Source organism: Bos taurus, chromosome 9, assembly GCF_002263795.3.
Source record: "Bos taurus isolate L1 Dominette 01449 registration number 42190680 breed Hereford chromosome 9, ARS-UCD2.0, whole genome shotgun sequence".
Classification (NCBI taxonomy): domain Eukaryota; kingdom Metazoa; phylum Chordata; class Mammalia; order Artiodactyla; family Bovidae; genus Bos; species Bos taurus.
In genome coordinates this window covers 83,627,343-83,654,885 of record NC_037336.1, presented here as the reverse complement: position 1 = coordinate 83,654,885, position 27,543 = coordinate 83,627,343, and the positions used below count along the sequence as shown (strand labels likewise).

Genomic DNA, 27,543 nt, shown 5'->3' with positions numbered 1-27,543 from the left:
GAGGCAGTGTCCTGCCCAGCGATGCATAACCTCAGTGGGGGAGGTGTTTTTCCATGCTTCCATGTCTCCATTCCCTTTTCCTCTCACTCCTGCTTCCCTGGGATTCTGTCTCCCAATAAAATATTAGCACTTGAGCCTTGCTTAGCTTTCAGGGTTCAAGAGAACCTGAGCTAAGGACTTGTGAACTACATTTTCCAGGCTCTCTTTCCAGTGTCTTCTCCATAGGGTTGGAAGAATGGGAGGACCTAATGGGAGACTGAAGAGCCAGAGAGAAGAGAAGCCTCGTATTGAGGCCTCTCCCTCCTCCAGCTCTGGACGTGTCTCAGGTAGTATCTACGACCTTCCTTGTGTCGCTTTGGCCCTGGGGTGGGAGTAATTCCTGCCGCTGCTCATCTCTGAGTTGCATCAGTGCCCCCTCTTACTTTTATAACCAGTTTTCTTTTTTTTTTTAATAATGTAAAACTCCCTCTGTTGAACCACCTAGTGTGGGTCCTTTCTTTCCTGACTGTACCCATAAAACACAACAATGAAAGTTTGATTTTATTTACCTCTGTTTGTGGTATGACTGAAATCAATTTCTCCTTCCTAAAATATTATATTTGTAAAATATTTATATTTCTAAAAATCAATAACATAAGAAAACTGGACTTTTAGCTACTTCAAAGGGAATTACCATAAGAAAGCTTTATGGGTTACCATAAAACAAGTCAAATGATTATATCAGCATTTGAAGTGACATTTGACATTTAAAATGAATAATCCTTTCCCAAAGGTTATGCTTCTCAGTTAATACAAGTGCAAGCCCTCCCATCACCTTTTACGTTGCTTTTTTCCAGTCTCTGTAGTGGCTACTGAGAGATCTCGCTCTGCATCCTGAACCTGCTAGGTGGCAAATCGACAGTGGAAGAATATAAATGCTATTACTTGGTAAATGGGATTTGGATATCATTTGTTTCCCATGGTGCTTATTGGAAACAAACAAACATCCCCCCTCTCCTCCACTCCAGATGCTACTGAGAACGGGCATACTTTCATCCTGCAGGGCACATGGTATTACAAAAATTGGACCCCAAGAGGTTTTCATTTTTAGCTAGTGCTCTGTAGTGACTCAGCAATGATTTCTGGGATCTCCTTTGATAACACTGCATGGGCGTAATGCAAATGTAATGCCAGAAATACTTGAGCATCAAGCTTAGAGATGCATGCAGACAGCCTTTCCTCTGAACTGGGGCCTGGGGGGAGGGTTTATCTCTGGAGCATACAAATGGGACTACACATGGCAATGTGAGCTCCCGTTCACGGCCTGCCAGCAGTCAGAGTAACAGGAGGGAATTCTAAAAGGGAGCTGGAGTGCAGAGCATCTTCAGGATGATTTGTTTTCTCTTGCCAGGGTTTTGCTTGTTTATTTGTTTTCTTTTGTTATATTCTGAAAAACCAAGCTTTGTAGTTCCATAAACTTTTTTGATAGTAGTTTTCTGCACTAAAGATGAGATTCTGTCACCCAGGCTGAGAAGGAGGTCTGAGATGAACATGTGACCTCCTGTGGGTCATCAGTCCTCCACCAGTAAAGCTGCTCAGTCGTGTCCAACTCTTTGTGATCCCTTGGACTGTAGCCTACCAGGCTCCTCCATCCATGGAATTTTCCAGACAAGAGTACTGGAGTGGGTTGCCATTTCCTTCTCCAGGGGATCTTCCCAACCCACGTCTCCCACGTTGTAAGCAGATGCTATTTACTGTCTGAGCTATGAGGGAAGAAGAGCATAAAGCCCAGGGCTTCTGGGTTGTCCCAACCATAAGACTTTGGGTCACAGAGGTCCTGGTTTTCCCAACCATCCAGAGAAGAGGACGAACCCAGAATCTTGCGGTCTGACATCCTGTAGCAAGAGTCAAGGACAAGTTTTAGGTTTCTCCCGGTTTCAGAGGATATACTCCTAATACCACAAGAAAGCCTCATGTGAAAAATTCCACCTGCATAAGAATCAGAAGTGGATTCTTGGGGAGAATCTGCACTGACGTATGGCCCACACACATTGGTTTGGTTGGAGCCACTCTTACACTACTGACATGCTTCTACGATGGATGTAAACCAGTGATGTCTCCAAGTCTACCAATTGCCTCATACTACCCTATTCAGGTAGGAATCCTCACCTAAATCTTCCCGTGATACAACTCAAGGATTAACCATGGGCATGGCAGGAGGCCTCCAGCACACTGTCATAGCACTAAAATAGAGTTCATTCTGATTGGCTAGTTGTCATGACAATTACTGTTGTTCAGTTGCTCAGTTGCATCTGACTCCTTGCGACCCCATGGGCTGCAGCATGCCAGGCTTCCCTCTCCTTCACTATCTTCCGGAGTTTGTTCAAATTCATGTTTATTGAGTTGATGATGCCACCCAACCATCTCATCCTCTGTTGCCCATCTTCTCCTCCTGCCCTCAATCTTTCCCAGCATCAGGGTCTTTTCCAATGATAATTACTAAATATTTTTAATATCACATCTGCAGAGAAGGCACTGACGTTTGAAACTACAGTGAGTTGCCTCAGGAGTTCTTTTCATACTCAAAGTGACTGATTCTCTTGAGAGTTTGAGTCCACCTGCACAGCTCTTCTTAGATGTTGTGGGTCCCAGATCCTCCACCTTCTTTGTTCAGTAGGGACAAAGTGGTGGATCCAGCAGCCACAGCAACACTATTAGACTCTCACCCTAAAGACCCCTGAGTATATTTCTCAGGGTGAACTCCATGAAAGGCATAGCAGCATGATGGCGTGGTAGGAGAGCAGGAGCCTCACACAGTTTCCATTCCAGCCCCAGCTGTGCTTTGTGACATTTATGTGACAGTCCTGTCTATTCCCAGAGATGAATCACAGAAAATTAGAGACGAGAAAGGCCTATTAGGTCATTTAATCCACACTTCTTCCAGTTCACAATCACCCCTCTATGCTCCATTTCCTATTGCATCAGCCAGTTTGGTTTTTAAATAGCATGGGATACAGAACGTGCTCTTTCCATGTCTTCTACACCAAGACTCCTCTCTACCTCCATTCAGTCAAATGCCCAATATAGGATGTTTACTTACTCTAGTTTTAAATACACAGTGATATCACAGTCACTCACTTGCCCCAACCTGGAAAGTTTCTGGGAATAATTAGAAAGTGAGGACTCTCTTTTGGCTGGAAAATAGTTTCAGGAAAATGAAAGAACTTTGTAGAGAAAAGAGAAGTGGTAAGCAGTGCTCCTGTTTTACCTCATTTCAACTTCTTTTATTTTAGTTTTACACTTATTTGACATTGCTCAGCTTCTGCTTTCTTCAACAATAGCTAGAACTATGACTAAGCAGTATCACTGGCTTTGGCTTCCAAATTTCCTTCTGTTTCAATTTTTAATTTGATTATTCATATCCCCTTGCTTTCTTTATTGTATTTAAGGTAACAGCTCATCATTGCAATGAAAATAAAGACTATTCTAAATATCCCAGTGGTTTTCCTATTTCATTTTCCAATCTTGGTTTGTCTTCTCAATTTTTGCTAAACACAACAGAAACAATAAGCTTAGCACACCCTTTCTGGACAGTCTAGTTAAAGAAAAATGTGTTTTTCCTCACTTATGCACAGGCAAGAGGTCTCCTCAAGGACACTGTCCAAGAATGCATCAGTGACTGGCTTACCTTGATTTGACCCTTTAGGCAAGGCTCACTGCATACAGACCGTACCACTCCACTCTTGTTCATTTGGATTTTGTAATCATCGATATTCAAGACCCCTTCATGCCAAGTTCCAACATGTACATAGTCATAGCGATTGGCTTCTGTGTACTGCAGATTCATAATATCATACCTACAAAGAAAACAACATGTGTGTCTTGGAGCATACGGACATGATGTAGAAACTAAAGGAATTTGGTAAATAGATAATAATAGAAGAGAAATAAAAGTTAGAAACATCCCATGTCCTCACACGAGCTACTGTCAATATTTTAGTTTATTTAGTTTAGTTATGTGTCCTGTGATTTTCCAAAATGTGTATTCCATACTTCAGTCTCTGTATCATCCATATTTGTTAAAGGATATATTATTCTTGTACTTTTCTTTCTGTGTATTCTTGAAAATAATTCTGTATGTGCTGGGTTGATCACCATATCCTTCTTCTTTTTTTTTTCACCAGATTATCCTTTGATCAAGTAACAGTTCTTCAGAACATTAATTTTTAGCTTAAATACTTTTATTCCAAATTTCTTTTTCACATTCAATTGCTACTTTAATTACACTGGATTAAAAGAGGTGAGTCTTATCAAGTCTGGAGTTTTACCTATTTTAGGTGCTAATAGAGCAAGAAATCTGAGAAATGCATCTTTAATTAGCAAGGATGTTGAGGATTTAACATTTTGAGCATTGACATTTAAACTGGTCTCTTCCTTGATTAGGGCAAACATTTCTGAATCCAAATAATCGGTGTCAGCTATTTCAGTTATTTAAACGCTGCGATGCTACACAGCAGTAAAATCTACATTTAGAAATCTTCTGTGTGTGTTCTGGGGGCCAGATTCATTGTTTCCCTGTGAAGGCAGTAGAGAGTATTTTCCAGTTTGATGGAAAAAGCACAAGATTTGATGTTAGAATGTATAAGCTGAAATCTCTTTTCTAATATTTTACCAGTAGATTGCACGACTTTGGAATGTCATTAAACTCTTTAAGGCTCATGGGCTTCTTGTGGGAATTTACTTACATAGAGTAGGTTAAAAAAAACTGCTTCACGATTGAGAGAAATGTATATAAAAGACAACATCACTATATCATATTAACATTTGTAGTACTATTATTATTATTTATATGCTAAAATACTCTTGTCACTTCCATTCTATAAGAAAGTGAAAACATCTTTGTGTTGTCACAGCCATTTTCCTTTTTCATCTCTCTTCCTCCTCCCCACTGTGTCCCTATCTATGTCATGTCATCCTGCAATTCTTTCCCTACAAACCTGATTCAGACTCAAAATCCTCCTCAGCCCAACACCCCAGGAAGCTACTACCCGTCAGCCTTGGTTGTCATCTGAAATCTACTGGCTCTATCTGGCTTAGTTCTTTATTTTGTCACTGGTTAGTCACTAATTCGTGTTCGACTTTTTGTGACCCCATGGACTGTAGACTGTCAGGCTCCTCTATTCATCGGGTTCTCCAGGCAAGAGTATTGGAGTGGGTTGTCATTTCCTTCTCAAGGGGATCTTCTCAACCCAGGGATCGAATCTTCATCTCCTGCTTGGCAAGCAAATTCTTTACCATTGAACCACCAGTTCTTTATCTAGACAACTAATATCTTTTCAAAGCTTTGCTGCCTGTTTTTAATAATGCGCAAATGTACCCTGATACCCACAGGATTGCTAGTGGCTTCTCCACAACCAGATTCTGGCAGTTTCTATAAATAGCAACCCCTTAAAGGAAAAGGGGATTCTAGGGGAGTAAAATCCACTTTTCCACTTTTGCTCCACTTTTCCAGATGAACAAAACTTACCTGGAGTAAGAAGAGAGAATGGCGTACCTGGAGGGCATTATTCATGTCTCTGCTTTCTGATTTTTGGTAATAGAGGGTTCTCATTCCTCTGGTTGCTGAGACAAACCAGAATGTTCTCAGAGTAGCTCTCTGACTGATAACCACATGGGTATTAACTGCAGGCTGACAGCTTGCACTCGTCCGGCTGATCAATGATACTAACCTATACCTCCAATATTTTTCCATTTTTTACACTCTTTATGGTAGGTAGCTCAGTTGGTAAAGAATCTGCCTGCAATGTAGGAGACCTGGGTTCTAATCCTGGGTCAGGAAGATCCCCTGCAGAAGGAAATGGCAACCACTCCAGTACTCTTGCCTGGGAAATCCCATAGATAGAGGGCCACAGTCCACGGGGTTGCAAGAGTCAGACACGACTTGAGTGACTAAGCCATCTAAACCACCAACCATGGTTACAGAGCCTACTGTGAGTGCTTAATATGAGTAGTTTCCTTTTTCATTTCCTTTCATCTTTATGTTTTACTACATAGTTACATTGTTAAATCCCTTTATATACTTTCAATGAAGGCTTAGGTATAATGCTAGCTTTAGAATATCTTTTTCCTATAAATCGGTTCCTTAAAACTTATATTTCACCTTCCCCATTTCAATAGGGAGAAGGCAATGGCACCCCACTCCAGTACTCTTGTCTGGGAAATCCCATGGACAGAGGAGCCTGGTAGGCTACAGTCCATGGGGTCACTAAGAGTTGGACACGACTGAGCGACTTCCCTTTCACTTTTCACTTTCATGCATTGGAGAAGGAAATGGCAACCCACTCCAGTGTTCTTGCCTGGAGAATCCCAGGGACAGAGGAGCCTGGTGGGCTTCCATCTATGGGGTCGCACAGAGTTGGACACGACTGACTTAGCACCAGCAGCAGCAGCGGCAGCATTTCAATAGGGGAAATCAGTTCACACTTTATTAGCATTTAGAAACTGAAAAATTCACAATATCTTGGCATGAAAACATATTTTGAAAAAGTCCCAAAAACTAGAGGGAAAAAAAAAAAAAACGATGATACCAAGGGGAAAATACTGACTTACTAAAGAGAGGCCTTCCCCTGTGCAGTGTGTGGTAATGAACACTGCTCCTTTCTCTTGGCCCCACAGTCCCTTCTCAGCATGTTGGTGCTTATTTAGAATATCCTTATGCTGTAAATTACAAGTTTGTTGTATCCTTTCAATGCATTCAATTTCTGTTTCATGATGATTAACTAAAATAATTACAAGAGGGACCAAAAGCATGAATGGTGATGTGACAGGAGGTAGAAACAGAGGGGACTGGTTGAAATAAAAATTGAACACAGATTAAGCTGACCATTTCAGACATGAGGAAATGATCCTTGAAAAGGAACCCAGGGGGAAACTCATGATTTAAATACTTAATTAAAAATGAAGGAGAAACAAGCTAAAATTGTGGGTCTATATTTTAGATGATTTACAAAGAGAGAGCGGAGGTGGAAACCTTTATCTCTGCAGTGGGGTAAATGTACCTGGCCCTGTCCTAGGCACATTGTGTATGCTATAGAATCATGAAGGAAGGTCTCCATCCCCAATCCAATCCTTAACAGAGCTGGTTTGAAGTAGAACCCAGGATTACAACATGGGTTTAAAGGTGGGTGGGAGGAGGTGGTCAGTGTTCTGCATCTTAGACTCACTTGTGCCATCTGGTACCACTTCTTAAGGTGCTCAGCTCCTGGATGCCTTCCACATGCCCAGCCCCTGCGTCACTCCGTCCTTCCCACTCTCATTTCCATCTAAAGTTGCTCCCACCTAACTGGCAGCCTGGAAGGAATCTGATACATCCATGGCTTTAATTGCTGACTATTACTATATCATTTATCCTTCCTGGAGCTGTTGGATTTTAGCAGGCAGAATCCACTGAGGCCCCACAAGGCACTCGCTAAATGTAGAACTTTAAGCTTCCATGAAAGGAAGAGATATGTGGAGAATTATTTAGGGTCAAATAGTCTTTTACAGTCCCTTTGAAATGACATTAAAAAAGATGTCAGCAACTTTGTCTAATTTTTAGTTCAGTTCAGTTGCTCAGTCAGACTCAGTGTCTGACTGACTCTTTGCAACCCCATGAATGACAGCACACCAGGCCTCCCTGTCCATCACCAACTCCCAGAGTTCACCCAAACTCATGTGCATCGAGTCAATGATGCCATCCAGCCATCTCATCCTCTGTTGTCCCCTTCTCCTCCTGCCCCCAATCCCTCCCAGCATCAGGGTCTTTTCCAATGAGTCAACTCTTCACATGAGGTGGCCAAAGTATTGGAGTTTCAGCCTCAGCATCAGTCCTTCCAATGAAGTAGCTAGAAGGCAATGCGATGTGGCAAAAAGATTACAAGTCTCAGAATCAAACGGCACTGCCTCTACTCTCTGGGTGACTTTAGGGGAGTTTCTTAGTTTCTCTGACACTCAGCTTTATCATCTGTAAAAGAAGATAATAATATGCCTGTAGCAATGAGGATTAAATGATTTGCTGTTCCATTTTATCACAACATATGCTTTTCTAAAATCTCCCATTCTGCAAGCTTTCATACTGAAAGATAACAGGGCTTATGAGGGGAAAAAAAAGAGAGAGATTGTGGGTATTCTGTGCAGCAGCCAGACTGAGGGCCTTTTTTCTTTCCTGTTGTCGGCTTTAATTTTTATCCCAGTATGCTGATCATCCTTTGCCTAAGAAAATCTCTATGAATGAACACAACTACTCTTTATACTGATATCATCTTCTATATACCAATTACATAGGGACTAATTGGTGTTATAAAATCAAGTACTGCAGAGGAGACAGTATATAAAATGACTTGGGAGAAAATATATGTATATACATTTAGTTAGATTTAATTTTCCTTTGCTTCTTGATTAATTCTTTGGAAGCCATAGAGACTCAGTACGAGGCAGAAAATTCTTTTCTTTCTTGTTCCAAGAAACATGTTAGTTGGAACATAAGATTGCCTGAGAAAAAGGGACACATATGGTTCTCTTCATATATTAAGCTCTTTGAGCAGATAAGATTAAAATATTCCACAAGCAGTATGGCATTGGGATTGATCAATCAGAACATGCTGACCAGATGTTGGCAGTGCCAGGGAGGGTTCTGCTGTTCGGGTATACTCACTCTGGTTTCTTGGGCTTGCAGGAAGGTGCTGGGCCTTCTGGGGAAAGACCAAAGATGATAGTGGAGTGTGTTTTATAATGCCATTTCCATCTAACATTAGCCCCATCCTTTTAGCTGTCTAGTTGTATCTACCCTCATGACACCCAGAAAACACGTGACCAAAAAGAGCCAGAGTGTCCATCTGTCTGGCTTAGAGAGGATCACAGGATTATTTGGATCCATTACGGAAAGGTCTGCTTTACCTTCCAGGAGCATCCCCTTTCTCATCAAACCACACCTCCTCTCCAGACACACCGATGAACGTGGACTTGATGAGGAATTCCAGGAGTTTGCTGCCATCGATGGGCTTCATGGCATCGCAGAGGCCCACGTGGCCGGGGCAGAGGGCCTGATGCATGTTCTGCAGCCCGTGCGCCATGGCATAGATGGCATTGATGACAAACCCCATCTTACTGTCCTGGACATAGTTCTCTTCTAAGCTTTCATTGCCTGTAACATAAAAACAGATTACTTCCAAGGTTGCAGTCATGAAGTCTAAACCTGCATGTTTAATTCTCAAATGCTTTTCAGGGCTCTCAGAAGAAGGGAAAGCCAAACATACCTGTCTAAGCTTTGTATTTGTGACTAGCTCTAGATAGATAGTATATTCTATCTTCAAATAGTTTATTCATTTTATTTTCTGAATTCAATAATGGCTTTATAACATATAAAACAAACACCATAGCGGTAAAAATAAAGACATTCGCATATTGCAAGGAAATCCTTAAAGAGCAATGAAAATAACTCTTATTTCCTCTGGGTTCACAGAGATTTATATTAAAAGTCTCCCTATATCACAGTCCTGGAAAAGTGTTTTTTTATATCTTTTGTGACAATCCACAATCCATCATAATTCAGTTTGTGCGTTATCTAAACCTCAATATTTTATTTTGATGATTCTACTAATCTTATCATCTCTAAGATCACAAAAACCAAGAGTGAAATGAACTGGTTAGTATGAATTTCTTCTTATATATGATTTGCTATACAGAAATATTTGAATAAGATTTGCTAATTATGGAGATCCAACCAGTCCATTCTAAAGGAGATCAGCCCTGGAATTTCTTTGGAAGGAATGATGCTAAAGCTGAAACTCCAGTACTTTGGCCACCTCATGCGAAGAGTTGACTCATTGGAAAAGACCCTGGTGCTGGGAGGGATTGGGGGCAGAAGGAGAAGGGGACTACAGAGGATGAGATGGCTGGATGGCATCACCAACTCGATGGACGTGAGTTTGAGTGAACTCCGGGAGTTGGTGATGGACAGGGAGGCCTGGCGTGCTGCAATTCACAGGGTCACAGAGTTGGACACGACTGAGGGACTGAACTGAACTGAATTATCAGAAACTCAGGCAAAATGCTTCTTGATGGAAGAGTCACACTACATCTTTAATCTAAACATTTAGTTTTATCTCTGAATTTCAAAAACTCTGCCATTATTCTCACCCATGTCACAGATGACAGCCTAAATAGGCCATTAGACCCTAAAGTGCCTGGGCTGGATAATAGCAGGATATTTTAGGAACTTAGAGAATTTGAAATGTTTAGAAGAAATGGTAAAGAGTTTTGACTTTGAGGTTGAGCTTGAGATTAAACAAGACATTTATAAAGAGTTCTAAGACTAATCTATTTAGGTATACTTGAAAATGTAAAAAATATACATTTGTATCTATACTGTGAGTAAGATTTGAAATATCCAGGCCAGGTTGAGGGGGGAAAACTCAATTTTAACTCATCTTCCAGTGCTGCTTAATAGGAAATTGTTAAGAGTGTGATTTTCTAGTTTTCCTAATTGAAACAAATAGGAGCAAGAGAGGCAGAAAGGGCATTTTAGAATCAAACTGTGCAGAATAAGTATAGAAGTTATATAAAGCAGAAAACAAACATCCTCCTTGCAAAAACTAAGCAGCCATTGAAATAAGGTGATTTATGTCACCCAGAACCCCTGGATCTTAAATGTTAGTTTGCTTTTCTGTCATTATATCAGGATATAATAGAGATAAATTAATACCATATATCTGATAAGTTTTAAATGAACCTTTAAAGACTGTTTGAAACCTCCAAGTGTTAGAGTTAAATGTTAAAGCTGTTAGAATTAGAGGAGCAGCAGTTAAAGAAGAAAAAAATAGACAAAAATTAGATGACAAAATAACCTTCAACGTAGCAGTTACTTAAAGAGTTCTAGCAACTATTAACAGAGAAGGCGATGGCACCCCACTGCAGTACTCTCGCCTGGAAAATTCCATGGACGGAGGAGCCTGGTGGGCTGCAGTCCCTGGGGTCACTAAGAGTCAGACACAACTGAGCGACTTCACTTTCACTTTTCACTTTCATGCACTGGAGAAGGAAATGGCAACCCACTCCAGTGTACTTGCCTGGAGAATCCCAGGGACGGGGGAGCCTGGTGGGCTGTTGTCTATGGGGTCGCACAGAGTTGGACACGACTGAAGTGACCTAGCAGCAGCAGCAGCAACTATTAAAGGAAAGTTCTGCTAAAACCATCCACTTGAAGTGGCTGCTATTAAAGTCAGCCCTGGGAGCAAACTGTAAGAAAATATGTGTTCTTTACCAATTGGAAAGTTTTCTACTGGGGACAAACCTTATGAGCACTGAGTTTGCTGTTTTGTTTTTGTTTTGATAGCTACTATTAAGATGTATATAATGCACCTTTAATAATAATTATCAGGTGAAAACAACCTGTATCTATTTACTAATGTTATGAGTAAGGTGGGTGAAGTCACTCAGTCATGTCCAACTCTTTGCAACTCCATGGGCTATAGCCTACCAGCTTCCTCTGTCCACTGAATTTTCCAGGCAAGAGTACTGGAGTGGGTTGCCATTTCCTTCTCCAGGGAATCATCCTGATCCAGGGATCGAACCCAGGTCTCCTGTATTGGTAGGCAGCTTCTTTACCACTAGCTCCACTCCAATTAAGAAGAAGCCCATCCTGTCAGTATTTATCATACAGAGAACCAGGAGGCTAAGCACATGTCTTCAGGGAATATTTGTTATGCAAACCCTTTTCCAAATAAACACAACCAGCTTGTGTGCTTGTGTAAATCTGCAGTGACACATGTACTTCCCTACCACCAGTCCCCCCGGTCTGCACTTGAAGGGGATGTGCCTGTTGTCAGTAAGAAGTCTCTTTCCAGCTTCTACCCCAGCTCAGAATGAACCAGCATTTGGAAAGGTTTGGCACTGAGTTAGAAAAATCACATGGCCTTTACGGGACCATTTTCTTTGCCGCAGCGATGGTCCCAGATGATGTTGCAAGAATTCATCAACAAACAAACAGAATATGTGACAGGTTTTCCTGTTGTCCAAAGATCCTATATTTTCATGACCAGTGAATACAGAATCCAAACTAATAATATTGTCACTTAGTGGGAAGGTGAAATCACTCTGACTCCCAGGAGTTTAGTGCCTTTTTAATAACACTAGTCTCAGAGTTATTAGTGAAAAGGGGATTTTATGATTCATTTTCTGTGGTGCGTTAACTGTTACAGGCCACTAGGGTATCATTAAACCATTACTTTTTCTAATATACTAAATGGAATCAAATAATCATGGTTGACTGTGTTTATTTACCTTCAAAAGAATACCTGCCTAACCACTTCACAGTGGAATGTGAAAATAGCTACCTTGATTCGAAATAGTAATCTTGTTCTTATTGCAAGAACACAACAAGGGCTATAAATTGCTGCCTGAGTGCCGCAGCACACAGGGCCTCCACGGGAGAAGAAACAGACTGTATACCCTCTGAAAACAGGAAATGCACGGTGGTGGGGCAAAGGCTTGGCTATTCTATCTGCTGCCTAATATAGGATGGCTATCCAGCAGAGTGGTATAGCAGAAAGAGCTCTGGGCTAGGCACTTAAACACCTGGAACCTAGTGAAATGGAGCAGGACCCTGTGAGGCTCTCCCAGGTAGAAATCCTTTCTCTGTCTCCAGTTTCTTGTTTTGGGCTTCCCTGGTGGCTGAGATGGTAAAGAATCCACTTGCAATGCCGGAGACCTGGGTTTGATCCCTGGGTTGGGAAGATCCCTTGGAGGAGGGCATGGCAACCCACTCCACTATTCTTGCCTGGAGAATTCCTATCGACAGAGGAGCCTGGTGGGCTACAGTCCATGGGGTCACAAAGAGTCAGACTGGACTGAGTGACCAAGCACAATTTCTTGTTTGTAGGAAACGGGCTTCATTCGGCCTCCTTGACCATCCTGAGTTCCAAAGTGCAGATTCCAACAGTTGCTTTTGGGAAGACAGGGAATGCAGGGACAAAGATGGAGCAGTCAAGAAACAATAGTACAGCCAGGGGGCTGTACTGATTCCTCCTTAAAGGATGAACATAATGATATCTTCTAGTTCTTTTGTAGGAAGCAAGGCCCTCACCCAGGTGGAAGACAGTAACTTCAGGAGCCCTGGAAATTTTCCTGTTACCACCCCTGATCAATCAGAGAAAGTCATGAACCTTTCAGCCCTCACCCCAAATCTTGACTATAAAACTTCTCCCTGCTGAGCCATTAGGGAGTTCTGGTTTTTTTGAGCATGAGCCACTCATGCTCCTTGCTTGGTCCTGAAATAAATCTCTGCTCCATACTCTGACATTTCAGTCTGTTTGGCCTCCCTGTGTGTTGAGTACATGAACTTGTGTTCAGTAATACTAGAGGCATTTCTGCTGTAATATATCAACAATACATGTCCAACAAACTCTGGAACTTGGACAAGGTCTGGATCTCCTAGAGTCCAGTTTCTTAGGAAGCTAGAGTCTCAGTTTCCTGACCTAAAAAATGCTACAAGTGTATTCAGATTATCTTCCTGAAGACATCTTCCCCCCTCTAAAGTGTCTATGTTTTACTTCTCCAGTTCTACCTTTATTGGTACTTAGCAAAGTCCTTTACATATGTTATCATTTTTCAATCCTTAAAACTGTATGAATTTAGGTATATTATCACCATTTTACCATTGAGAAGGTGAAAGCACAGATAGGTGAAGTCTCCATTGGGGAGAAATGCCTTCCTTTCTCTTTACTTAATGCTCCTTTGTGAAGAGACTCCTACTGAGCACCACCTCAGGCCTCTTGTCTTGCCCGATGGGAAGGGAGGGATGACTCATCTTTTTGCAGTACTGGGGAAAAGAAATGCATGCTCAGTTCAACCTCTTTCTCTCTCATGGGGAGGATGACACTTGACAGTTCTCAATGGTTGTGGTTGATTCTCCAGCCTTTGGTAAATGTGGGCTGTAGCTATCCAGTTGAGCCAGTAGGCTGTGTGTGTGTATTGGTCTCTCAGTTGTGTCTGACTCTTTGTGACCCCATGGATTGTTGCCTGCCAGGCTCCTCTGTCCATGGGATTCTCCAGACCAGAATACTGAAGGGGATTGCCATTCCCTTCTCCAGGAGATCTTCCCAACCGAGGGATTGAACTCTGGTCTCCTGCACGGCAGGCAAATCCTTTACTGTGTGAGCTACTGCCCTGTGCCAGTAGAATAGACTGGTTAATCTATCTAGTATTGCACATATCTTATCCATGTCCTTAATCCAGTTTAGATTTTTTCGTTTTTCAGGTTGTTTTTTTTACTTTTAGAAACTTTTTCAACAAGGTATAACTCACATATGATGCAGAAATTTTTACTATACAGATTAATAAATGTTTACATATGGAGTTGGTGATGGACAGGGAAGCCTGGCATGCTGCAGTCCATGGGGTCGAAAAGAGTTGGACATAACTGAGTGACTGAAATGAACTGAACTGACATATGGACATATCCATGTACCTGCTCCCCAGATCATGTTATAGAGCATTTCTAGAGGCTTCCATTTACTTACAGCTTCCTTAATTTATCCCAGCAATGTTTTATGATTTTTCAGTATGCAGGCATTTGATTTTTATGGCACTCCTACAATTGATTGGATGGCACCACTGACTCAATCAACATAAGTTTAAGAAAACTCCAGAAGATAGTGAAAGACAAGGAAGCCTAGTATGCTGCAGTCCATGGGATTGCAAAGAGTCTGGCATGACTTAGCAACTCAACAACAACTGCAATTGGTGTACTTGAAAAACATTTTAATTATTTGTTGCCTGTATAGAGAAATACTATTGATATTAATATTTTATTTTGCTCTTGTATTCTGCAAGCTCGCCAAATGTACAAATTAGTTCTAAATTTTTTAATAAATTCTTTTGAGTTATCTATGTATGCAATCTCACTTTATTAATAAAGCATATTTTATCTCATATTTTATCTCCATCTGTTTCACTCCTGGGTCTATGCCTTAGTTAGATTCAGATTTGAGAAGGAAGCACATTGGCTGGGTCACCGAAATCCCAGGGGTTCTGCATTCAAGGTCACACAGCTACCAAGGACAGAGGCAGTGCTCTTGAGTGCTGGATCTGGTCCCTGCCAAGTGGCACTATGCACACAAGAACAGCCCTATGCAACCGATGGAGCAGTTCCAGAACAGATGAGACATCAGTGAGCAAAAAACATTAGTTTGACTTTAGTTGTTCTGGGTCTTTAGTAATACTGTCCTAGTGTTAATGTCCAAAATGGAAAAACTGAAAATAATTTAAAAGAATGCTAAACTCCAATGAAGTACTTTTGTTGATGGCTGTTCTTTCCATTGAGTTAGTACAACCTTCCCACTATGCATGTAGGTCTATTTATGCTGCTTTTTCAAATAGCATTAAATTCCAAATAAAAAGAAGCAAAACAAACATTCTTTTTTCTCATCATAACAAGGAAGTGTTTGGAGAAATATTAGTAAACATAACAATTCCTGGAGAAAATGTTCTTCTGATTTCTTGGCCTTTTATCTCTCTGCTGCCTCTTTTTACTGGAGAGCACTAAATATTCAATACATGCTTTGATACAATCTCTATTCAGATTGAAATACAAAGAACTGTAATTATTTTATTGTTAACATATCAAGCAAAGAAAGTGAAATTGATGTTCTTTTAAATGAATTGAGTATCAGATTAACTGAAGGAAAATTAATCAGGTCATTTTTAAAATAATGACTTCAAAGGATGAAAATGCCCTCAATTTTTCTTGAAGGCCTGGGCTGTTAAATTTTCTTAATGCTTTTCCAGAAAGACTTTGTGGTAAGACAACAGTCCAGCATTTTTCATGCTCGAGTTTTAAAATTTCGAATATTTTGTTTCCTCTGGCTCTATTTTCCTCTTTCTCTAAACATTTTCTCTGTTCCCATAACAGAAAAATATGACTTTTCTATTATTTTCTATTCAATTTACTAAAATGTAAATGAATTTCTATGTAGGATTGAAAAAAAGAAAATAGGAATCATTTACTTGAGTGTGTGTTTTTAATCACTGTTATTAGCTGAATTTCTATTACTTAAACCCAACTGATCTTAACATATGTGAACAATACAGACATATTTAAAAATACATCATCACAATCTATTGTTAAGAGAAAAATCTCTTGGTTACATGGCACATAAACAGCAGGCTCCTTGTAAATTGCTGGTAATGTATAGTAAGCCTTCATGTCCCTGAAAATGCAATTGCATTTTAGCTAACTCATATTTCACAAGATTATAGTGTTATGTTGAAAACAAATGAGGACAATCCCTGGTGTGCTAAAGTGATGCTGAGGATTAGTCAATAACATTCAGTTTAACTGTGGGGCTCTTTGTTTCTCTACAGAGAGAAAATAAGGGCAGCCTGTTGTGTGCCTTTGCTTTTATCGATCTGGCGCAAAACCATGTCATGGAGTTATAAACCACTCCCTCTGGAGTAACTAATCTTTGCAGGTCTGCAATAAGTATTTGGCAGGTAATCACAGAGATGGAGTATGTTACTGAGAGCTGGCTACTTTAGCCAATGTGGGAAGTTGGGATATTGTTAAAATTCATTAGGGGCTAACCCCCTTCCCAGCAACCTGCTGGGTCAGAATCCTTGGCAAGCCTATTCATCTTGGCTTTTTCCAAACTCTAAGGACGTATAATATGCTCAAAGCTCCACTTAACATTTTTATGGATGATAGAAACATGCTTTCCTTTACAAATGTAAGGGAGTTCCATGATTTAAGGTTATTCGAGTTCTTTTTTTTTTTTTTTGTCAACCGTTTGTCCTTTTGTAGTATCCCAAGTTTCAAACTGCGGTGTTTAGATTGAGCTAAAAAGTCGGCTTAAAGCTCAACATTCAGAAAGCAAAGATCATGGCATCTGGTCCCATCACTTCATGGGAAATAGATGGGAAAACAGTGAAAACAGTGTCAGACTTTATTTTTTTGGGCTCCAAAATCACTGCAGATGGTGACTGCAGCCAAGAAATTAAAAGACACTTACTCTTTGGAAGGAAAGTTATGAGCAACCTAGACAGCATATTGAAAAGCAGAGACATTACTTTGCCAACAAAGGTCCATCTAGTCAAGGCCATGGTTTTTCCAGTAGTCACGTATGGGTGTGAGAGTTGGACTGTGAAGAAAGCTGAGCACTGAAGAACTGATGCATTTATTATCTGATGCATTTGAACTGTGGTGTTGGAGAAGACTCTTGAGAGTCCCTTGGACTGCAAGGAGATCCAACCAGTCCATTCTGAAGGAGATCAGCCCTGGGATTTCTTTGGAAGGAATGATGCTAAAGCTGAAACGCCAGTACTTTGGCCACCTCATGCAAAGAGTTGACTCATTGGAAAAGACTCTGATGCTGGGAGGGATTGGGGGCAGGAGGAGAAGGGGACGACAGAGGATGAGATGGCTGGATGACATCACTGACTCGACGGACGTGAGTCTGGGTGAACTCCAGGTGCTGGTGATGGACAGGGAGGCCTGGTGTGCTGCGATTCATGGGGTCGCAAAGAGTTGGACATGAGTGAGTAACTGAATTGAACTGAACTGAATAAGTTAGAGTGCATTTTGCAGAAATACAAGAACTATTTGTGAAAGTTCTACTTAGCTCTACCATTTTAGAGTCTAACAGCATCTTCTGGCATTCAATATAGGGTGTTGTTTATTACAAAAACAAAACCTTAAAAGTTACATGGCGTTAGCATTGTAAATCTACTTTTATGATTGACTTCTGGTTAATACAGTACAGTCTTTATGACTTGACAAAATGCTATACATAGAAAGTCTACATATTAAGAATATCTTATACTTCAGCCTCTTTCCCGGAATTCACATGCTGAGTGATAAAATGGAAGCTTGGAATAGAAACCGTCCTTGTTCTGCATAGGCTCTGGTGTTTAAATATAGGCCATAAGGTTTATTACATGCCCCATCACCTACGAATGGGATATACTCTGGATTTCCATGTGAGGTTCATTTCTGCAGGGCACTATTAGCTGATATTTTACACTGACATTTTATCCAGATTTAACGATCCTTAGACCACAAGGCTATCTGTTCCAAAGTTGGTTGGGATTTCTGGAATGATATATTGCCTTTTATGTGGTATCTCCCAACAGCATCTCTAGAAAGAACCAAACTCAGAATTCCTAAGGGCTTAATAAGAACTCATGGCTAGTGAGGCTTCAGGCAATATCTGTCACAGAATTAAAAGAAAAGCTCCTAAGATTAGTGTTGTGAAGGGTCTAGGGCTAAAGCACATACAGGATTCAGACTTCATGCAAATCTGCTTCGATGTGTCAATCACTCTGCTCAGGTTGTGAAAGGCTTACAGACATAAGAATGCCAAATATAGATTCTGTAAGAGGGACTCCCTGAGGGTTCATGGGCTGATTCAAATCTATTAAAATTATATTCAGGAGTAGAATATAAGCACTATATTCTAGTTGGTAAAGTTGTTTATCCCAGGGTATGGGCTAACAGTTCTGAAATAGCTGTACACGCATACCAAGGTTGAGAAAATAAATGAAGAAATGGGTGACAGAAGACAGAATCCAAGTTTATTACACCTGGAGTGGGGAAGGTTACTGAAGAGCAAGAGGAAAAAGCTAGAATAGATCATGTGTTACTGGAATCAATGTAAAGGTATCAGTATGAATTTAAATTTAGCTTAGTACATGTGCTAATGGGTCAATATAGAAATAACCGTGCTTATGCTTACATGTGGATTGGTATACACATACTTCCCAGCTCTGCCCTTGGATGCATCAATGTCCCAATCTTAACAAGCATACCCAGTGCCCAGATTTTGGATTCTAGCACCACTCTCTAATAAAGAGGATTAGGATGCTTTTCGAGAAATAAACAGTTGTAGGGCTGGGGCAGGAAGTATACAAGATGAGCCTGAGATATCATGCAATGACAGAAAATAAGGAAGTACTTAAGAAATAGAGCAACAGAGATATGTCAAAGGAACACTAGAGTCAACTGAAAGAACTCCCAGTGGACAAAGCTGAGCCAATTTGAGCAAGAAAGTCAGTAAAAGAGTATTAAATTATAAACCAATAATAAAATATAAATATTCTTTATTTATAGTTTATATCAGTCCAAACTGATATAAATAAAGGATTAAATTTTAAAAATGAGGAATAGGCAAATCTCCTGTATATAATTCCAAACAATTTATGTAGCTACTCTGCCATCAAGAAGCTGGAACATAATTCCGACTCCTTAAGTGTGGGGTACTCTTAGCAGTTGGCTTTCAAAGAGTACAGTACAGAAAAAAAAAAAGATATATAAACTAAAAACCTAGTATATGCTACCTTTGCCAGGTGATCAATGTTAATATGGTCAGTGATAAATTGATGGGGTGTACTCTTGATACATCATATTGAGAAAGGCACTTTGTCTCTGTGGTCTTCCTCCCAAAACTCATCATCTCAGTCTGACTATGAGAAATACATTAGGCAAACTCTACAAAATATCTGAGAACTGTCAAGAACTGTCAAGATCATCAAGAGCAAGGGAAGTGTGACAATTATCACAGTTGAGAAAAGCCAAAGAGATACGAAAAATAAAAAATATCCTGGATGGAGTCCTGGAATGGAGAAAGGAAAACTGATGAAATACAAAAAAACTGGAGTTCAGTTAATATTAATGCACCAATGTTGACTTATTAATTGTGGCAAAAGTCTCATAGCAGTATGAGAGGCTAACTATAAGGGAAAGTGAGTGTAGAGTATGTGAGAACTCCTTGATACATCTTTTTTTTTTTTTGATTGTGCTGGGTCTTCACTGTGGCACATGGGTAAGAATTCTCTGATATATCTTTGCAATTTTTATTTAAAACTATTCTATCAGTAAAATACAAACTAATTTTTAAAAAAAAAATGTACAAGAATTAGCATCCAACCTGGACTAGTATCAGGTAATAAGAGGTAACATGATTGAATGCTTGCTATTCGATGAGAACTTGATCAGGAGCTTTACATATATTATCTACTCACCTCACAATGACACAACCTGGGTGATATTACTATGCCCAGGTTACTAATGGAAAATCCAAGGACTTGTCCAGAACACACAGCTGAATAGTGTGTGACAAGGAGCCTGACACCCAGCTGACTCTAGAGCTCTCTCTCTTAGGTACTACATTGCTGTACGTCTTGCCTAATTGTAATCCAAGAGTATATTCCACTCATTAGGCTCATGGAGAGATGTGGTATTTGATGATATATTACTAAATATTCTTGTGTGCAGAATGAAAATTTCCCTCTATTGTAGATTATATATAATCTGTAAAGAGAACATCCACATAGTTCATCACACGGTGACACTGTCCTAATTTATTTCACATGGATGATGTTGATACAGAGGCAGAATTTTTTTACGTGACTTTTTCCTATAGATGCTTAATTCAATACTCCACAGAGAAAGCTAAATCCAACAGATAAAAATCTTTTGGAAAGACACCTGCCACTAAGAGTCAATATTCTAGATTCTCTGCCCTAGATGCTTCATTCAAGACTCCACAGAGAAGGCTAAGTCCAACAGAGAAAAGTCTTTTGGAAGGAAACCTGTAATAAAGAGTCAATATTCTAGATTCTCTGAGCCTCAGACTCACCTAACCACAAGCTATTAACAGGTTCCCCAAGGTTTTAATTGACTTTCCAGACTGCTGCAGGGGCAATCCTTCTGGGCATGACTGTTGTCCATACACTTAAAAAGTTGAAAGCGCACTTTCTTCTAGAGCGAAATACCCACAGTAAGTTAACTGAAGAATCTAATTAAACAAGTGGCCCTTCAGGCAAGCATATAGTCTTGCTTGGTGCTATCAGTTTGGAAGACACAACATAAGAACAAACTTTGAGGAGGCCCGAGAGTATCACAAGGAACTCTCTCAAGCAGCATCCACGCTCTGTGCACGTAGTTAATGTATACTGGGCTCAAGTCTTTGCAAACTGACTTTGCTCAAGCTTTTCAAAACACACTCATCAAAAATGCAATAGGGGAACATGGAATTTAACATCTCTGACACCATATTTCTGTTGACTACTGGACTTTTTAGTGCATTCTAGGATGCCAGGTGTTAGAGTCTACTTGCATGGTGCCTCGGACATGGAATTCAAGTCCTATTGAAATAACTAAACAGCACATTAAGATGTTTCTCTTGTGGTTTCAAGTTATTCTCAGATAGGGATATGAAACAAACAAAAATTTGGTCAAGATTATTCTTTTTCTACACTTATTCCTTGTTCGTATTTGTAATCAGATTGAACTTTTTCTAGTGTAACAAAAATCAGTCAGTTCAGTTCAGTTCAGTCGCTCAGTTGTGTCCGACTCTTTGCGACCCCATGCATCGCAGCACGCCAGGCCTCCCTATCCATCACCAACTCCCGGAGTTCACTCAGACTCACATCCATTGAATCAGTGATGCCATCCAGCCATCTCATCCTCTGTCGTCCCCTTCTCCTGCCCCCAGTCCCTCCCAGCATCAGGGTCTTTTCCAATGAGTCAACTCTTTGCATGAGGTAGCCAAAGTACTGGAGTTTCAGCTTCAGCATCATTCCTTCCAAAGAAATCCCAGGGCTGATCTCCTTCAGAATGGACTGGTTGGATCTCCTTGCAGTTCAAGGGACTCTCAAGAGTCTTCTCCAACACCACAGTTCAAAGGCATCAATTCTTCAGTGCTCAGCTTTCTTCACAGTCCAACTCTCACACCCATACGTGACTACTGGAAAAACCATGGCCTTGACTAGATGGACCTTTGTTGACAAAGTAATGTCTCTGCTTTTCCATATGCTATCTAGGTTGGTCATAACTTTTCTTCTAAGGAGTAAGCATCTTTTAATTTCATGGCTGCAGTCACCATTGGCAGTGATTTTGGAGCCCCCCAAAATAAAAATTCTGACACTGTTTCCACTGTTTCCCCATTTATTTCCCATGTTATTTATCTATTTTTTCATGTTACCATGAAGGTAACAAAGATAGTTACCTTCAATTAGGACTTGGAATTTAGACAAAATAGGTGTGTTGCCTCACCTTTCAATGTATCTATTTGATTCTCAAAAACATAAACAAGTAGCCAATTCTAGAAAGAAAAAAGAGTGCAGAGAACTTGACAACCACTAAGATTCAAACTCACATAGCAGAAATGGACAGAATTAGTCCAAAGCAAGGCTAGATGGAAGAAAGGAACGATAGATACCCGTAACTCATCACAAAGATATAAGAAGCCTAGGCTCCTAAACTACATTTATACCAAAGCCTGTGTAATTTGAGGGCATTTCTGGTGCTGAGTGTAAAATTCAATGAGAGTAGAACTGTTTATTGCCGTGTATATGTGTATGCACATGTGTGTGTGTGAATTTGTGTGTATGCTTGTACATGCTTTGGGTTAAAACAGCTGTATGTGTGCATTCAAAGCACTGATCTATTTTGAGGTTTGATATTTTGCAGCATTCTTCAAATGAACTTAACATAGATAAAGGAAGCCTCCTACTTCACAGAGGGCATGCTGAGTTGTCACAACACTCTGAGTGAGGTTAGAGCTGTGGCATTGGTACTCCTTCACTCATTGCTTACACAGCTAGGAACAAAAAGGCAGCATCAGAGGTGAATTCTACCCTAAACTAGAGATCAGAAGATCAATGCAGAGATTGGTTTGCTGAGAAATGAGCACTGGAGCCAGGGCATATACATTCACTCTGTCTGTGCTCAGAAATACTTGGGAAGGAAAAAACAAGAAAGAGATTGACCAGGATGACATTGTCACATTGATCAAATATAATAGCTTCTTATAGTGATGAGGTCAACAGGAAAACCATTAAAAGTATCTTCTCCATGAACATTTGGCATTGACTTTTCAGTCATGCCCACAGAACTATAAAGGCAGCAATGATTTCTTCACCTCCACAACTCTGAAGCGGAATCACCAGATACACTTACAACTGCTCACATAGACGGGAACAGCATAAAAATTCACTGTTTTTTTGTAGGGGAAATTTTTCCTAGGGGAAAAAGCATATTTTGTGTACCAACAGATATTGTGGTTTATTGGTGAGTTGCTATTTGCCTGGCCTCCTGAATGCAAGGGAGATACAAGCTTAGAAACCCAGATCAGCTTGTGATGCAAAGAGAAAGGATGGCTGAGGGCATTTTGCTGCAAGAAATCCACCATGACACATCCCCTGTGTTGTGTGTTCAGCTGCTTAGTTGTGTTTGACTCTCTGTGACCCTTAGGACTACAGCTCACTAGGCTCCTCTGTCAATGGGATTTTTCAGATATGAATACTGGAGAGGGTTGCCATTTTCTCCTCCAGAACACATTCCTTGCTCATACTGAAAACTGTAAAACCACCATCATCTCATCAGAAAACTCCACCTGCAATGAAAGCATACCTTGCTCATTCTCATGCAGTAATAAGAGGTATTTAGACAATTGTCATATACATAATCTCAATTGTTCTCAGAGTGAATGACTGACAGCTCAGGAATAGGATCATGATCTAACTAACTGAGGCTTAATTATTATTGATGGAGACTAGCATACATTTAAGAACACTCAAAAGGAAACCTGATGTGATGACTATAAGCTATTACTTGAGATTATGAACACAAACTAATATAAATGAAGTGTCTATTTAACATATTAGTCAAATTAGAAGCTCTAAATGTCTGTAACAATAAAATAGGAAGCTGTGTTTAAATGGTACAAGAATGAAGGAGGGAAGTTCAGGCAATTATTTCAGTCTAAATCAGTGAGAAAATTCTTCAAATCTCTTAAAAGGTAGAACCAAAATCATGCCATATCTAAGTTTGGGAACTGAGTGTTGTTGGAAGAGAGCTGTTTAAGTTTCATAGCCATTTGGTTCTCTGATGGGATGAAGAGAAATGAAGATGTCAGTACCTGGAATAATAGAGACTTCGAATAGCTTTTAGAATAAAATTACAATGAGAAATGCCACCTCATTCACTTAGGCTATTTAACAAAATAAGAGTTGAATACTGCTGTGATGGCATCTTCATTTGGAAAATCATTCATCCAGCCATCCATGTCACACATTCCATGTGAACTTCTGTGTGTATATTTTGAAGAGTCAAATTGTGTGAGTTCTCCATGACAGAGATTGAGGAAAGAAATCAATTACTGTGGAATTACAGGTAAGCTTAATGCAGGAGGGTGGACATAAGGCTGCTGCTAAACAAAGGTAAGACACAGAGTAAAGAAAAGAGAAAGACAAAGAAGGGGCTTTCTCTGTAGCAGAAACTGGAAACTCTTTAAAGCCAGGAGCTCAAGATTAGGAGGAGTAAGGTTGATTCTTGTTGAGTCCAGAGATGTAGTAGATACTCTAGGTGCCCTGCTCAGATCACCTTTACCAGCCAGAATGCAGATGCTGCAGATGCTGCAATGTGACTGATGACTACCTATAGCTGCTTTTTATGAAGAATTGCTCTCAGACAACCTGGAGATGCCTCATTAAGAAGAGCACCCACCTCCCCTGGCAATACTACTTATAAGAACTCAGCCAATGGCTGACTGACTCTGAAGTTCAAAAAGCTGGCCTCCTTGCTAATTCTGTGGTCAATCTGTATTCCAGAGCACGCAGGTGGGATCAGACTCCAGCTCAGACATTGCCAACTGATTTCCCAGCCCCATCCCAACCCCTTTCTTCTTCTCTTGAGAGCACACCTCAATATAGTATTAGCAGAAGATTCTTTGCACCTGGCTCTGCTTCTCAAGAACTCAATCTAACCTAGGTCAAACAGCTGTAAAATACTAGACCATAGCTAATAGGCTTGAGACTCTCAAACTCTTCCCAGCTTTTCCACTCCACATCAGGATTGATTGTGAGACACTTCTCTCAGTTATTATAAGCATTGGACTGTTTTAAGGTATCTGCTAAAAGGAAGGTTCTGGGCTCCAGTCTAGACCCATTAAAAAAGAATCACCATAACTGAGGCTGGGCTTCCCTGATAGCTGAGTTGGTAAAGAATCCTCCTGCAATGCAGGAAACCCTGGGTCAATTCCCGGGTTGGGGAGATCACTAGAGAAGGGATAGGCTACCCACTCCACTATTCTGGCCTGGAGAATTCCATGGACTGTATAGTCCATGGGGGTGCAAAGAGTCGGACATGACTGAGTGACTTTCAATTCATTCAGTTCAATCAATTACTTAGACCAGAACACTCTGGGAGAGTCTCATGCACTTTAAGGATTAAGTCCTCCACTAGGACTTGGAGCAGGATGTTATTGACGGAAATCAAACTGGTGTGCAAATGAAGGGGAGAGGGACATGGGAGTTGGGACTAAGATTGAAAGAGGGGCTTCCCAGGTGGTCCAGGGATTAAGAATCTGCCTTGCAATGCAGGGGACATGAGTTCGATCCCTGACCCAGGAGGATCCTTCATGCCATGGGACAGCTGGGCCCATGAGCCATAACTTACTGAGCCTGCACTTTGGAGCCCATGAATCACAATTACTGAGCCCATGTTCTGCAACTGCTGAAGCCTGTGCACCTAGAGCCTAATCTGCAACAAGAGAAGCTCAACTACTGAGCCCACATACTACACCTACTACAGTCAGCGCCTAGAACCTGTGCTCTGCAACAAGGGGGCCACTGCAGTGAGAAGCCCATGCACTGCAACTGGAGAGCGCCCTTGCTCGCTGCAACTAGAGAAAGCCTACACACAACAACGAAGGATCAGTGAAGCCAAAAATAAGAAATACAATTTTTAAAAAGGCTGAAAGAGAAGTAGAGATTTAATGAAGAATTATAGCAGTGAAATAGCATATTGAAAAGCAGAGACATTACTTTGCCAACAAAGATCCGTCTAGTCAAGGATATGGTTTTTCCAGTGGTCATGTATGGATGTGAGAGTTGGACTGTGAAGAAAGCTGAGCACTGAAGAATTGATGCTTTTGAACTGTGGTGTTGGAGAAGACTCTTGAGAGTCCCTTGGACTTGCAAGGAGATCCAACCAGTCCATTCTAAAGGAGATAAGTCCTGGGTGTTCATTGGAAGGACTAATGTTGAGGCTGAAACTCCAATACTTTTGCCACCTCATGCGAAGAGTTGACTTATTGGAAAAGACCCTGATGCTGGGAGGAATTGGGGGCAGAAGGAGAAGGGGACGACAGAGGATGAGATGGCTGGATGGCATCACCGATTCGATGGACGTGAGTCTGAGCGAACTCTGGGAGTTGGTGATGGACAGGGAGGCCTGGCGTGCTGCGGTTCATGGGGTCACAAAGAGTCGGACACGACTGAGCGACTGAACTGAACTGAATGCAAATGCAAATGATGCATCTTAGTAGTACAAACAACTTCCCCAAATAGGGATTCAAAACTGGAAAATATGTAACAGAAAATTATGTGTCTTTTGTTCATTGGTGCCACTTCTTTGACCCTTAGGGCTCTTCCTTATTAAATGGGAATAATGAAGCCTCCATTTAACAACTTATATGCCTATTATGGAGACAGACTGAAACGATGTTCTAGTTGCTTTAAACCAGTTGGAAGAAAGGGTGTCACATAAATACAAATTCTAACAACTGTTAGTACCTTCTTGGCTGAGTTTCAAAACCACAGTCAAGATTTAAAGCCTTACAATATTCATGAAGCTGTAATGAAGTTCAAGAGGCTTCAGATTTAATCTGCAAGATGTCAGTCAATGAAAGGGATTTCTTATTCAATTTCTAAATTATTCCTAACTGAAAGCAGATAGCACCTATAAGAATTCTGCAATTAGAGACTTACATTTGCTTTAAGAGTGAGACTGCATAATAGATAATTTTTCTCATTAAATTTAGCTCAATTCCAAAGGGAAAAAGATTTTAAAATGAAATTATTTACATAGGAATTCACTCAAGGATGAGGTCTAGTCCTATGTCACTGGGACCATGGAATGGTCTTGGCCTGAGAGAAAATAAGGTTGTCGAGACAAAGGCCTCAAGCTTATGGTGATTTATTAGTGACACAAAAGACATCATGGGACACTAACAGCATGTGAAGATGCAGATAATGATGCATCAGGGGCCTTCCACCCTATATAGCCACTCTATTATACCACACCTGCTTTCCCTGGGACTTTTCCACACCTGGCAGATGTAAGTAGATGGGAAGTATATATGGAGCTAGAATGGCAGATTTGCATTCTGGCTTTAGCCTGTTCGTATGAAATGATACAACTATAAGTCATTAACACATTTTGGCCTTGGCTTCACCATATGTTTTCAGAAGGATAATATGGTCAAATGTACATGTATTTGTGTTGTGAGAAAATTTACATGGGATGTGTGTTGTATGGCTATGCACAACACAGCAAATCTTTCTGGGTCAAGGCTCTTCGTCTTGTAAAATAAGAAAGGATGGTCTGGGTAAATGTCTACATTTCCAATCTGGATTGGAATTTTGTGCAGATCTCCACCCTAAATTTAATCCACTGGCTGAGAATGAAGCCACCTGTTACCCATGATTGACAGTGGCATTCTGGGGACTAGCATGGAAGACTGAGGAGCC

At 40.6% G+C, this 27,543-nt stretch overlaps 1 protein-coding gene across 3 annotated transcripts in view; it reads right to left on the bottom strand.

Moving 5' to 3' along the window:
• GRM1 (glutamate metabotropic receptor 1) overlaps positions 1-27,543 on the bottom strand; it is a 428,462-nt gene that overhangs the window by 60,867 nt on the left and 340,052 nt on the right. For all 3 annotated transcript variants that reach the window (XM_005211024.5, XM_059889816.1, NM_001206004.1), the window contains 2 exons: positions 8,914-9,160; positions 3,668-3,836 (listed from right to left, as the gene is read on the bottom strand). In XM_005211024.5, coding sequence (XP_005211081.1) covers positions 3,668-3,836; positions 8,914-9,160 — 416 coding nt within the window. The remainder of the gene's footprint in view (positions 1-3,667; positions 3,837-8,913; positions 9,161-27,543) is intronic.